This window comes from Phocoena sinus, chromosome 3, assembly GCF_008692025.1.
Source record: "Phocoena sinus isolate mPhoSin1 chromosome 3, mPhoSin1.pri, whole genome shotgun sequence".
Lineage (NCBI taxonomy): Eukaryota > Metazoa > Chordata > Mammalia > Artiodactyla > Phocoenidae > Phocoena > Phocoena sinus.
The window spans coordinates 2,314,824-2,329,013 of NC_045765.1; the positions used below are offsets into that span (position 1 = coordinate 2,314,824).

General features: G+C 58.6%; 1 protein-coding gene across 5 annotated transcripts in view; it reads right to left on the reverse strand.

Moving 5' to 3' along the window:
• FZR1 (fizzy and cell division cycle 20 related 1) overlaps positions 1–14,190 on the reverse strand; it is a 30,288-nt gene that overhangs the window by 4,484 nt on the left and 11,614 nt on the right. For 3 of the 5 annotated variants that reach the window (XM_032625969.1, XM_032625968.1, XM_032625970.1), the window contains exons 2-7: positions 3,256–3,337; positions 1,974–2,099; positions 1,811–1,874; positions 1,604–1,731; positions 1,027–1,109; positions 443–626 (exon numbers count right to left, since the gene is read on the reverse strand). In XM_032625969.1, the coding sequence (XP_032481860.1) occupies positions 443–626; positions 1,027–1,109; positions 1,604–1,731; positions 1,811–1,874; positions 1,974–2,099; positions 3,256–3,324 (654 nt within the window). In that variant the 5' untranslated portion in view covers positions 3,325–3,337. Of the gene's footprint in view, positions 1–442; positions 627–1,026; positions 1,110–1,603; positions 1,732–1,810; positions 2,100–3,255; positions 3,338–14,190 lie in introns of all 5 variants that reach the window. The other 2 variants (XR_004349100.1, XM_032625967.1) reach the window with 1 other exon arrangement.

Sequence of the window (14,190 nt, forward strand, 5' to 3'; positions counted from 1 at the left end):
CTGGTTTTGTCCCTCAAACACCCCACCTGCAGGGTCTTTGTGTCCTGCAGACCCTGAGCCCACATGTGTCCAGCAGCCACTCCGAGGCATTTACTGCTGGGTGGGGGACACTGCACTCAGCTGGGCCCGGACACCGTGCCTCTTCTGCTGGCACGGGCGGCGGCTGGAGCTCAGGCCGGGGAGCAAGGACTCCTGACTCTCGGAAGCCAGCCCAGGGGAGGGATGGGTGTGGGCCTCCGCTCACCCCTGCTGACCGACCCCAGGAGAGTCTGCACACTGAGGAGACAGGCCTGGGAGGAGGGGGTGGCCGGGAGCTGCCCCAGGCTCTGGAGGTCCCCGGCAACACTCCCACCCTTCACACAGGCCCCGGCCCGGCTACCGTAGGAAGCCGCTCTGCCGCCCCGAAGCCCGTGCGCATGCGCACAGGCTCAGCGGCGCCCACCTGGCTGGTGCAGGCGCTCCACAGGTACACGCAGGTCCCCAGCCCCACGCTGAGTACATTGAGGGATGACCAGTCCACCAGGTTCAGGTAGAAGTCGTCCTGCAGCTCGGGAGCATCCAGGACCTTGAAGGGGATCTTGGAGATCTTGCGGGTGGGTTTCCGTGGTGACCGCAGTAACTTCTGACTGCAGGGAGACCGAGGCAGAGATTTGGCAACAATTGCACAGAACTGCAGAGATGCCATCTCCTCCCGGTGGCCCTGGGAGGCTGTGTCATTTCCTGCTTGTCCCAACTCTGTCACTGTGATCCCAAACCCGTGGGTGACCCCACGGCCACCAACCCCTCCACCACCGGATGTTCAGCCGCCCTGAGCTCCGACAGCCCCGCCTTCCCCTCTGCCCGGTGCCTCCTGCAGGACCCCTCTCGGGCTCCCAGCACCTGGTCTGGGCCCACAGCAAGTCCCCAATGAGGGGGGTCCTCTGGGCCACCCTGTACCCCGTACACAGCTCTAGAACTGATGGCAGCTCCCGGGCCCTGCCAGCTGCCCCCAAGCCCCAACCCCGGCCAGTGCAGGTCTGGACTCACCTTTTGTTGCTGACGGGGGACAGGGAGTAGGGAGACACGTCATTGCCATCGTCGGGGCTGGAGCGCTTGGTGCTGAGGGAATACTGGGGGCAGGGGACACCCACTGAGTGGATGCTGCGTCCCGGAAGCCCTGTGCCCGAGTCCAGGGTGCACTGAAACTGGGAGGGGCTCTGACTAGAGATGCGCGTCCCGGGCAAACCAAGCCTCGCACCCAAGGCGTCCTCCTGCAGGGCTGCTGGCATCAGCCTGTCTCTCCAGCCCCCATGCAGCCACCAGCCCCTCAGCCCCGTTTCCTGAGGGACCCAAGCCAGGCCTTCTGGCGCTGCTCCAGGGCCCAAACGGGGAGGTGGGCTGCGGGGCAGCTCAGGCTGAGGCCCCGCCCCTCCACCCTGCATGCGGCACTGGTCCTAGGTCCCTCCAACCCACAGGCGCGCAGAAGGGCGACAGGCCTGGTACGGGGCACGGGGTTAAGTGGGCCCCCACGCCTCTTGTATTCCAGCCCCCCGGCAGGGCTGAGATGGGAGGAGATGCCCGTAGAGGCTGAGACCGGAGGCCGGGGGCAGCCAGTGGGGCTCACCGTGAAGAGGCCCTTCCTCTCAGGCGTGGAGGGCTGCAGCCTGCGGTCCTCCGTCTGCGGGTCCTGCACCTTCTCGATGCCGGCACCAAGCAGTTCGTTCTTCAGCAGAGCCGAGTAGGCCAGGCCGTCTGTGGGCACCAAGCTCCGTGAGGCTGGGCTGAGGGGTGGGGTGGAGGGGGCGAGGGGCGGGGGTACCTGAGTCCCGACCTTTGCCGTTGTCCGAGGTGGCGTCCTTGGCTTTCCGGTTTTGGCTGGGAGATTTCTCATTTTCCTGTGGGACAGGGAGGGGAAGGAGGTAGGGCTGAGTGGGGAGGACCCGGCCCGTGCCCCAAGGCTGCGCGGTCAGGGTCCCTCTCCCGACCCCCCTCACGTTGATCCTGTGGAAATTCACGCTCCAGTTGGCGCCGGCTCTCGAGGGGATGAAGCGGTCCCCGTGCTTGCTGGGGGAGGACACGGGGGAGTTGGCGGGTGTCAGGGTTCGCCGCATCTCTGCAACCTGGAAAGACAGCAGGGTGGGCTGGGTGCCTCAGAGCCCCCAGAGCACCCCAAGGTCAGCCTCTCTCCTCCCCAACTGAGGCCCCGCCCACTGTGCCTCCTCGCCCTTGGCCTCTGGCCGCTGAACAAGGGTTTGATCTTGGTAGTGACCCATGTGCTGGAACCTGCTAGCGGCACCATATCTGGGGCTCAGTTCGACCGCCCGGCTCCGTGGGTGGGAAGAGGCCGGGGAGCCAAAGCCCGACCATGGACACCGCCACGTGCTGAGATCCGTTTCTCAGTGGTCACCAAAGGACGGGAACATTGACAGCACAGAACAAGAGCATCTGTCCCCCAACACTGAGAGCCTGTCGTCCTGCCAGCCCCATTCCCCACACACAAGGCTATTCCCCCATCAGACCACGACTCAGCCCCAGAACCAGGCAGTGGGAATGTCCCAGGAATGTCCCTTTTTCTACAAGGAATCTGCTGCAGGTTGAACTGTGTCCCCCAAAAGAATATGCTGAAGTTCCGAACCCTGATACTTGGGATGTGACCTTAATTGGAAATGGGCGTTTTGCACGTGTCATCAAGTTGAGACGAGGTCATACTGGAGCAGGGTGGCCCTAAATCTAAGGCCTGGTGTTCTCAGAAGAGACAGACACACCGGTACACAGAGTGAGGAGGGACGTGAAGATGAGGCAGAGACTGGAGGGTGGGTCTGTAAGCCTAGGACTGCCGGCAACACCAGAAGCCGGAAGAGGCAGGAAAGGCCCCGCCCTGGACGGCCCAGCACGGAGCTGAGAACGTTGAGAACTGGCGGGCACAGCCTGCAACGTGTTGGGAGCCCAGGACAGAGAAACACAACACGGCGGAGGGGGTGGGGACGCAGGAAAGAGCAAAACAGGGCCCTCCCGTGCCACCATTGCCCCTCTGCCCTGGCTGCCCACGAGGATGAGGGGTCTGTGGCCCCGGCAACAGAGGGCAGCGCAGGGAGGCGCTGGGGGATCTCACACCTGGTGTGGCCATGCCGCCGAGGGGGAGGACATGTTTGTCGCCTGTCGGCACCTCTGTTCTCCGAGGGCCAAAGCCCAGCAGCTGCCCACCCCCCCGGGCCCCAACTCTCCCCGGCTCCAGCGGGCCAGGACAGCGCCGGCGGGGCAGCCCTGGGTACTCACGCTCGGCATCGTGTTCTCGTTCTGGATGACGATCTGCCGGAGGAGGCGCCGCTCGTAGTCCTGGTCCATGGCGGCCGTCAGCCTGGGCGGGAAGGGCGGGAGAGGTCGGTGCCAGCGGGCAGCGGTCCCCACTGCCGCCTGGCGAGCACAGGGTGCTCCTCAGGGACAGCCAAGTCCCCTGCCAGGTTGGGGCCCTTCCCTCCCAGGAGCCCAGCGGGACGTGACAGGGACAAACGGGTTCCTCTCTGGTTGTTCTGCAGGAACCTTCCACCGGGCCCGCACGTCTTTGTCCTGGTTCTGGCCGGTCGCCCGCTTACCCCAGGCCCCCCCATCCCCCACAGGCACCCATCTTGTCGCCTTCCTGCTTCAGACGCTCGAGGCCGTGAGCCGCCCCTGGGGCCTCGTCCTCGCCCCTGTGAGGGAGGCGGGGCGGCCCATCAGTCGGGGTCTGTGGAGCTGACCGGGCGCAGGGCCTGCCGGGGCGGGGGACGGTGGCCTCCAGCGGACACACGCCTCCGCCCAGCTCCCCCGACCGCCTGGGGAGGCCTCTGAGGAAGAGGAGCAAGAGTGCGGCAGCGAGGGGCCGAGGAGCATTCCAGGGAGGGAAGAGCAGACGCCTCAGAGGGCAGGGTGCCCTTCCCGGGGGATGGCAGGCCAGAGTCCAGGGATGCCTGAGGCTCGGGGCGGGGGGCGGCGCCGAGGGGGCCCCCCCCGAGCACAGCCTCCCGCCCCGCGCCTGCTCTGCCCCCACCCCCCGGCCTCGCGCCATCACGGTCACCCTACGCTTCCGGCTGCAGCCCGAGGGCTGGACGCGGGCAGTGCTGGCTAGTTCCGGCCCCGAGCCTCCAGGCTGGAGCTGCTCTGACAACCGACCAAGCATCAAGAACTGGAAAAGTGAAGGCTGGCCAGAAATTAAGTCTACGAATACAAATTCCTAGGTGTAGTCCCCTCCACACTTGCCTTTAAAAAAATTAGGGTAAAATACACGTAACATAAAATTCACTATCTTCACCATTGTTAGGTGCACAGCTCAGCGGCGTTCAGTCCTTTCACGTTGCTGGGCAACCATCCCCACCATCCACCTGTAGAACTTTCTCATCTTCCCAAACTGAAACCCTGTCCCCATGAAACATTCCCTGCCCATCCCCTTGCCCCTGTGAGCTCCTCAAGAAATCAAATACACACAGCCACGTGACCCAGCAGCTCCACTTTGAGATATACACCCCAGAGAAAGGAAACAGACCCACACAGAAGCTAATGTTCAAAGGCTCTTACCAGTACTATTTACAAAAGCTAAGAAGAGAAACAACCCAAGTGTCACCCACAGTGAACGGATAAACAAGGCATGCTCCATCCCCACCCTGGAATATTACTCAGCCTTAAAAGGGAAGGAGATTCTGACACCTGCTACACCATGGATGGACCTTAAGGACATGATGCTGAGTGAAATAAGCCAGACACAAAAGGCCACATACTGTGTGATTCCACTCATGAGAGGTCCCAGAGCTGTCAAGTCCATACAGACAGAAAGTAAACCAGAGAGAACGTTTGCCCTTAAAAAAAAAAGACACCTGAGGAAAGTCCAGCGCTCGCGTCTCTCTGGGTGACCAGGAGGCTACGAGACACTCAGGCCAATCTGCCGAACTGCTACTTTCGTGCCCCCAAATGGCCTCTCCGAGCTCCTGGGCCTAACCCTGGGCTGAAGCACCGGCACGAGCCTGTCAGGTCCTTGTCCCTCACCGGGATTACGTGATGCACAGGGCTGCCTTGGTGTGGCTTCGGCCCAAAGCCAGATGCTCAGCCGAAGCAGAGCCAGTCGGGTTAGACCCCAGGGGACAGTAACACAGCCACTGGTCACCTCAGCATGCCTATCTTACTCCGTGTTCCCTCCATGCGGCCCCGTGAACTGGATGCTTGCACCCCCTCGCAAAGATGAGGCTGTTGAAGCTGGGCAAGGGGTCAGGTGGGGGAAGAGACAGGGCTCCTGCCTGGACGCCCACCCGCCCCCGTGCCCACGGCCCTCCCTCCACTCAGCCTGGGGCCCTTCTGAGCCCGTGCTGGCCCAGAGTCACCCATGCCCTGTCGTCGACAGGCAGCAGGCTTCCTGCTTCGGTGAGAAGCGGGGTTGCAACACTTCCGCCCCCTCCTCATTTCAGGTAAACCTTTGGGAGCAGGCACCCCCTTGTTGGCCAACGGCTTCCTGCCTCTTGTCCATTCTGGCCCCAGAACATAGTCTCTGAAATGACGGATGGCTGTCTCCGTCTCTGGCCTTGACCTCCCCCTCCCTACGCGCCCACCCAGGGCCCCCTGCAAGCCCTCACCACACCTGACCGCTCCTGGGCAGCAGGGCCACAGCGGGACACAAAGGCGCCCATCTGAGCATCTGGCCTGGGGGGGAGACACCCATTCAGGGGACCGTTTCCCAAGGGCGGACCCGGCCGTCTCGCACCACAGTGCCAGGCCAAGTGCAAGCCAGAACCAAGCCCCAGCAGGGCCGGCGTCCACAGCGACTGAGTGGCCCGTGAACGGGCTTCGAGTGGGGCTGGACACCAGGAAGAGCCGTCACGGCCCTGTTCTAGCAGCTCCAGAGTTGGGCCAGTTGGCTGTCCCTGCTCTGCAGACATGGAAATAAGGCTCAGAGAGCCTGGCTAACTTCCTGGCCCAACGTGTGTGGTCAACCGCGGCGGCCCTGACCAGGGCCTCGTGTGCCGCCCGCCGGGCAGTGAGCCCTCAGGAGAGCAGGTGCAGGCGCACTCAGCTGTGTGCTCAGCAGCACCACCTCCAGGGCCCTCACTGCTAGGCTACAGCTCAGGGCCGGCGGGGCCCAGGGGAACGAGGGGGCTCATCAGCCGTCTAAGCCTCTCAGTCCACGTGAGCTCACTTCCGATGGAAACCACGCCCCCTCCGTTCACAGACCAAAGTCACCGTGCTAAAGACCCCGGCGGCTCCCTACGTGGTCAGACGGCAGGGCCCAGACAACAGCTCGGATGCCACCTGCATGCCAGAACCTAAGCAGAGCCCAAAGCACCGCGGTCATCTCAGAGCACATGGGGCGGGAGACTAGTTTCCTGGGATGCGCAAAGAAGCTGCTCCTAAGACACCACGTGTCCTTGCACAGGGGGTGCGCTGAATCCGAGTCCAGCAAGTACGCCCAGTGTGGCGCGCCCCCCTCCATCTGCCCGCGACGTCCCAACGGGACAGTCTACAGAAGCCCGTGCAGCTGGCGGACGTCTCACTGCTGACAGATGTGTCTGTTGAGGGTCAGAGAGGTTCCTAGTCCTCAGCCTCTGGGTATGTTCCTTTATATGGCAGAACGGGCTTTGCAGATGGGGTTAAGGCCCCTGGGATGGGGATGTCCCGGGGGGTCCAGTGGAGGCGGAGGGTCAGAAGCAGAGAGAGACGGGAGATGCTGCACTGCTGGATACGACAGAGATACGAGGATAGAGGACAGGGCCACGAGCCAGGAAGGCGGCGCCTCTAGAAGCTAGAAAAGGCAGGAACAGATGCTTCCCTGGAGCCTCCGGAAGGACTAGCCCTGCCTACGCCTGGATTTTAGCCCCGTGAGGCCCGAGCCAGTCTCCTGACTTCCAGGACTGTGTGAATAAATTTCTGTTGTTTTAAGCCACTGAGTTTGTAGTAATTTGTTACAACAACTGCAGGACACGCACACACTAGGGGCAGGCGGAGGAAGGTAGAGCACCGAGACCACCTTTGCTAATCTTTAGGGAGTGGTGGCTGCCAAGAGGGTGTCCTCAACGTGGGCCCTTAGAGGCATGCTCTCTGCCCCAGCCTGTGCGGCTCACGCGTCTGTCGGAGAGTCTTCATTCACCCCACCAATCCCATGTTTTCTGAGCACCCTCAGGCCTGGGGCGGGTGCTAGGCTGGAGCAAGCAGCGAGGACACAGTCCCACCGTGCTGAGCTCCCTGCCTAGCGGGGCGGCGAGCCAGAGACAAGTCACCAGGGGAAGAGGAGCTATGCTGGTGGCAGCACACCACAGCGGCCAGCTGTCTACGGAGGGCCAAGGCGGATGCGAGGTCCAGATTGGGCGGTGGGTGAGTGTGTGGGGCCGTCGGGTGCCAGCATCCAGCCCAGGATGAGGTCTCCGAGACCCGACCCCCCACAGAGGGACTCGCGGAGGCGTGGGCACGGGTGCAGGGGCTCCAGGACTAACGCCTTCTCAAGCTCTGCCCTTGTAGATGCAGATGACGCACCCCACCATGGACGCTGCTCTCTTTTCTAAAGTGACAAGCCAGCCTATATGACAAACCCACAGCCAACATCGTCCTCAATGGTGAAAAACTGAAAGCATTTCCACTAAGATCAGGAACAAGACAAGGTTGCCCACTCTCACCACTCTTATTCAACATAGTTTTGGAAGTTTTAGCCACAGCAATCAGAGAAGAAAAGGAAATAAAAGGAATCCAAATCGGAAAAGAAGTAAAGCTGTCACTGTTTGTAGATGACATGATACTATACATAGAGAATCCTAAAGATGCTACCAGAAAACTGCTAGAGCTAATCAATGAATTTGGTAAAGTAGCAGGATACAAAATTAATGCACAGAAATCTCTGGCATTCCTATACACTAATGATGAAAAATCTGAAAGTGAAATCAAGAAAACACTCCCATTTACCATTGCAACAAAAAGAATAAAATATCTAGGAATAAACCTACCTAAGGAGACAAAAGACCTGTATACAGAAAATTATAAGACACTGATGAAAAAAATTAAAGATGATACAAATAGATGGAGAGATGTACCATGTTCTTGGGTTGGAAGAATCAACACTGTGAAAATGACTATACTACCCAAAGTAATCTACAGATTCAATGCAATCCCTATCAAACTACCACTGGCATTTTTCACAGAACTAGAACAAAAAATTTCACAATTTGTATGGAAACACAAAAGACCCTGAATAGCCAATGCAATCTTGAGAACGAAAAACAGAGCTGGAGGAATCAGGCTCCCTGACTTCAGACTATACTACAAAGCTACAGTAATCAAGACAGTATGGTACTGGCACAAAAACAGAAAGATAGATCAATGGAACAGGATAGAAAGCCCAGAGATAAACCCACGCACATATGGTCACCTTATCTTTGATAAAGGAGGCAGGAATGTACAATGGAGAAAGGACAGCCTCTTCAATAAGTGGTGCTGGGAAAACTGGACAGGTACATGTAAAAGTATGAGATTAGATCACTCCCTAACACCATACACAAAAATAAGCTCAAAATAGATTAAAGACCTAAATGTAAGGCCAGAAACTATCAAACTCTTAGAGGAAAACATAGGCAGAACACTCTATGACATAAATCACAGCAAGATCCTTTTTGACCCACCTCCTAGAGAAATGGAAATAAAAACAAAAATAAACAAGTGGGACCTAATGAAACTTCAAAGCTTTTGCACAGCAAAGGAAACCATAAACAAGACAGAAAGACCACCCTCAGAATGGGAGAAAATATTTGCAAATGAAGCAACTGACCAAGGATTAATTTACAAGCAGCTCATGCAGCTCAATAACAAAAAAACAAACAACCCAATCCAAAATGGGCAGAAGACCTAAATAGACATTTCTCTAAAGAAGAGATACAGACTGCCAACAAACACATGAAAGGACGTTCGACATCACTAATCATTAGAGAAATGCAAATCAAAACTACAATGAGGTATCATCTCACACCGGTCAGAATGGCCATCATCAAAAAATCTAGAAACAGGGCTTCCCTGGTGGCGCAGTGGTTGAGAGTCCGCCTGCCGATGCAGGGGACACGGGTTCGTGCCCCGGTCCGGGAAGATCCCATGTGCCGTGGAGGGCTGGGCCCATGAGCCATGGCTGCTGAGCCTGCGAGTCCGGAGCCTGTGCTCCGCAACGGGAGAGGCTGCAACAGTGAGAGGCCCGCGTACCGCAAAAAAAAAATCTAGAAACAATAAATGCTGGAGAGGGTGTGGAGAAAAGGGAACACTCTTGCACTGCTGGTGGGAATGTGAATTGGTACAGCCACTATGGAGAACAGTATGGAGGTTCCTTAAAAAAACTACAAATAGAACTACCATATGACCCAGCAATCCCACTACTGGGCGTATACCCTGAGAAAACCATTCAAAAAGAGTCATGTACCAAAATATTCATTGCAGCTCTATTTACAATAGCCCGGAGGTGGAAACAACCTAAGTGTCCACCATTGGATGAATGGATAAAGAAGATGCGGCACATATATACAATGGAATATTACTCAGCCATAAAAAGAAATGAAATTGAACTATTTGTAATGAGGTGGATAGACCTAGAGTCTGTCATACAGAGTGAAGTAAGTCAGAAAGAGAGAGACAAATACCATATGCTAACACATATATATGGAATTTAAGAAAAAAAAATCATGAAGAGCCTAGGGGTAAGACAGGAATAAAGACAGACCTACTAGAGAATGGACTTGAGGATATGGGGAGGGGGAAGGGTAAGCTGTGACAAAGTGAGACAGAGGCATGCACATATATACACTACCAAACGTAAGGGAGACAGCTAGTGGGAAGCAGCCACATAGCACAGGGAGATCAGCTTGGTGCTTTGTGACCGCCTGGAGGGGTAAAATAGGGAGGGTGGGAGGGAGGTAGACACAAGAGGGAAGAGGTATGGGAACATACATGTATATATATATAACTGATTCATATGATTCATTTTGTAGCAAAGCAGAAACTAACACACCATTGTAAAACAATTATACTCCAATAAAGATGTTAAATAAATAAATAAAGTGACAAGCCAGTGCCCTCAGGGGCACCCGCCCCACACACCCAGGCTGTCTCGGTGAGGAGGTAGACAGACGCCAAGGGCCTCAACCAAGATCTCTGGAAGAACTCGCAGCATTGGCCGGCCGCAGTCATACCCAAACCACATGGTGCTGGCGACAAAACTGGTCTGAGCCCCCGCTCCAGCCCATTCTCAGAGCCGAGGGCCTGCGGCTCCGCCAGGCTGCAAGCGGCCTATTCTGGAGAGTGAAGGTGGCATCCGAGAGAGTCCTCGGTCCCAGGACCTCAGGGACGCCTGCCCACCTCCTCTAAGACTGCTGCTTGCCACACTGCAGAAGACCAGAAGAGTCCGAAGCCCTGAGAGAAAAGGCTGATAAATTCACGTGTGGAGAAATGAAAAGTGTCTGCAAGAAAATACACCACACAGTTTTCTAAAAAAAGAACGACACAACCGGGAAAAGTACCTGCCACCCTCAGGACAGACCAAAGCAGCAGAGGAAAAAGAGGCTCGGCTGCACGCGCGGCCAGAGGGCTGCAAACCCAGCCCAGAGCCCGCTCCCTCCTCTTCCCGAGCAACTCCAAGATCAGATGACGCACCCTCGCACCCACTCTTGGCAGGAGCCGGAATTTGGCAACTGCTTTCAGAATCTAAAAACGCACATCCTCTCTGACTTCTAAGAATTTACCCTTAGAAACTCTGGCGCGCGTGGGCAAAACCCTGTGTACGGCGATTTCTCCGCAGTCTGCTTAGGAAAGCAGGGGACGAGAGAAGTCTACAGACCAGACGTCTACCTGAAGGGTGTGGCCCATCTCCCCACAGGAGGCACTGCAGTAAAAGGGGGGGCGGTCTTTGGGACCCAGTGCACGTGACAACATGCTGTGTAAAACAAGCTATTTCTGGAAGGTTTAGGAAGGTCGGCTGGGGAAGAGGAACTAGAGGACGGGGTCAGGAGAGGAAGGAAGCCCTGGTCCTCCTGCCTTGTCACTCTGTGCTTCTTGGATTCTGCATCATGGGAACTCGCCGGCCATTCAAAGAAACGAGCAGCCCGGGAGAGCGGGGACCATGCATGCCCCAGCTCGAGACCAGAAGAGTCTGGGCAGCAGGGGCATGGCTGGCTGTGCAGGGGAACGCTCTGCCACCTTTGCTGTGTGTCTGCAAAGTTTCCTAGTAAAAGGCAGAGAGAGAGAGTAGTGACTTTTCTGTTGAAACGAAGTCCTGAGCACAGAGGCTGAGAAAGGCTCCCCCAGGCTGCAGGGGGTTTAGAGCTGCCTTGGGGGACAGAGCGGGGAAGGAAGCGATGAGAGCCTGCTCAGGGGGGCCAGAACCCTGGCCCTGGAGACGCTCTGCCCGGAAGCCGGCACCTGCAGGCTGGTGTCCGCAGTCTGTGAGGTGGGCTGGGGTTCTCAGTTGCTAGCTGCCACTGCCCCCTCTGCACTGTCACTGGGAGGCTCGCCCACCCGCCAGGCCAGCCCTTAAGGTGGGTCTCCTCTTTACCCCTCGTGGCCCCCAGAATGAAAAGCCAGGTGGCCCACACCTTCTCTCACTGCTTCAGACTAGCCTTCAGTCTCCGAGCCTCAGCCTAGGCCTCTGGGAAATGGGCATGATCCTGGTCACCTGAAGGGACACAATGAGGTCCCTACAAGGCTAGGAGTAGGGTCTGCACGTGTCACAGACCACCTGATCCCTCAGGGTTGCCCTCCTGTGCGCTCCCCACGTTCACCCCCGGCCCCGGTCCTCTCCGAGAGTGAGGTCGACTCATGCTGGATGAAGAGGTCTCAGTGACAGAGCAGGGCCCTTGCTTCCAAGCCGGCTGCTCAACAACTGGCTATCCCTCCTGAGGAGGCCTTCCCTGCGGCTCCTCGCTACCCCGACCTTGCTCAGCCCTACAGCGCGCCAGGGTTCCAGGCACCAGGCGCTCAGCAGGAGGTTCCCTGTCAGTACAACCCAGGGGTCCTCACCAGGGTGGTTCTGCCCTCAGGGGACACTGGGCCAGGTCTGAGGATGTCTGTGGTTGTCAGGACCGTGGGTGCCCGGGATGCTGCTCTACACCCCAGTGCCTGGGATGCGCCCCACCCCTGTCCCCAGAGAATGACCTGACCCCCGTGTCTGCAGTGCCGGGGGAGGGCCCTGTAGGGCCAGGCCAGGGAGGCTCCCTGGTGAGATGATGGGGCATGGGCTGGCCCTGGGGTTAGCAAGGACCAAGGGGCCTGAAGATAAGCCAGTGCCCCAGCCCCACAAGCCCTCCTTCCAGCTGGAGCCGGAGGCGGCTGGGGTCCCACGTGAGGAACAATACCAAGAGCAAGCTTTCACCTCAGGTCACTGCCAGCCCCCAGGTGCGGGCAGGAACCGGCCCTCCCTCCCCAGCCCACAGAGGAGGAAAGGAGGTCAGGAAGGGGCATGTGGGGCAGGACCCATGACAGTGCAGCCCCTCTGACTGTCACTGTCAAGGCCTCCCCGGGGGGTATGCGGTGCAGAGGGCAGCATCCTGGGCACACCCTCCACTAGTTCACGCCAGGCCTGGAGGGGCCCAGCCAGCACTGCTTCCAGCAGTGCTCCAACTGCAAGTCCCTCAAGGCCTTTGCTTATCTTTAAAACTGGTCCTGCTGTTATCCTGCTGCAGGCTCGGAGGCCAAGGAGATACCGTGTGACGTGGTTCATCACTCAGTGCTCGAGGCTGAGCATGGTCTGGTGTGGCATGTGGCCGCCTGCCTGCCCGCGGCACCGCTGACATCTGGGCCGTCCTGGGCGCTGCGGGGTGTGGAGCAGCCTCCCTGGCCCCCATCTGCTCAATGTCAGGGGAGACTCCCTCCAAGTTGTGTGGATCACAGATGTCCGCATACGTAGCCCAGTGTCCCCTTGGGGGGGCAGGGTGCAGGATCACCCCGAGTGAGGGTAACTCTGGCCTCTGGGGGGCTGGTCACACCAGCTCCCCACACGGGGCGCAGGGAAGGGAGGGGAAGAAAGCATGCCAGCAGGGGCCTGGGCACGCTGCTCTGCCAGGTCCAGTGTGGGCACTGCGTCCCAGGCGAACGGGGCACCAGGGGAGAGCGTCAGAGCACAGATGCGGACAGTGAGAGCAGTGACACGAAGCACACCTGTGCCTCTCCAGCAGCCAGCACAGCGCCGGGCAGTCCAGGTGCTTGACTCAACTTGGTCCCCAGGTGCCATCCTATCTCCATTCCACAGAAGAGGGGCTCGGGCGCTCCATCCCGCCCGCCCCCAGCTGCCCACAGCTGCTTGGGCTCCGCAGTGAGAGGCTCCCCAGGCCCAGCACCAGCAGTCCAGCCATCTAAAGCCCCAAGGCCCACTCAGGACTGGTCATCACGGCCACCGGCCTGCCCCAGCAGGAGCCATCCAATTAGGGATCATGGTGACAAACGGCTGGGGCTCCCTGAGAACCGTCATCTTGGGGCACAGACTTTCAACGGGCCCAACACCTCGGGGAAGCGCCCTCCTTTCCGGAAGCATGCAGGCGGAAGAACCTGGAGACCGGGGCTGGCTCTGGTGCCCATCCCCGTCTTCCTGACTACCAGCCCCCGAGAAAGGCGGGGGGCTGGTCGTCGTCTTCCAGCCGGTCTCTGAGGGGTTGGGGGAAAAGTCCCACATGAGAGACCCAACCAGGAAATGTGGGTTGTCCACTCTTCCGCTACAGTCAGAGTCTGGCTCTGCCTCTTCCTCCTGGGCCCAGGCAGGCCGGCCCGGCGGCCCCCTCCCAGCACAATCGTCAACCAGTCCCAGCAGGGTGGACGAGAAAGGGCGGGCTGCAGACAGGGACAGACCTGCTCTGAGTCCTGGCTTCAACCCTTACTGGCTGCATGGCTTTGGGTGAGCAACTTCTCCTCTCTGAACCTCAGTCTCTTCATCTCAAAGTTGGGGATAATGGGATAACACCGCACGTGTTGCGGTGACCTGGGTGCAGCTTCTGTGAAGCAGCAGGTAGAGGGCCTGACCCAAAGGAGACGCTAGGAAATGGGGGCTGGTCTCACGGGCTCAGTGACAGGCGCACAACAGGTCCCAGACGCCCCTGCTTCCCGCTCCACCGCGCGGTGATGTGGGCTGTGCGGCACGGGAGGTACCCTGGTGGCCACAGGCCACCAGGCAGGGCCCCATCTTCTCCCATGCTGCCCCCGAAGGTGAAAAGGACTGGTCTCCCCTTGGACGAGGGAGGACCGTCC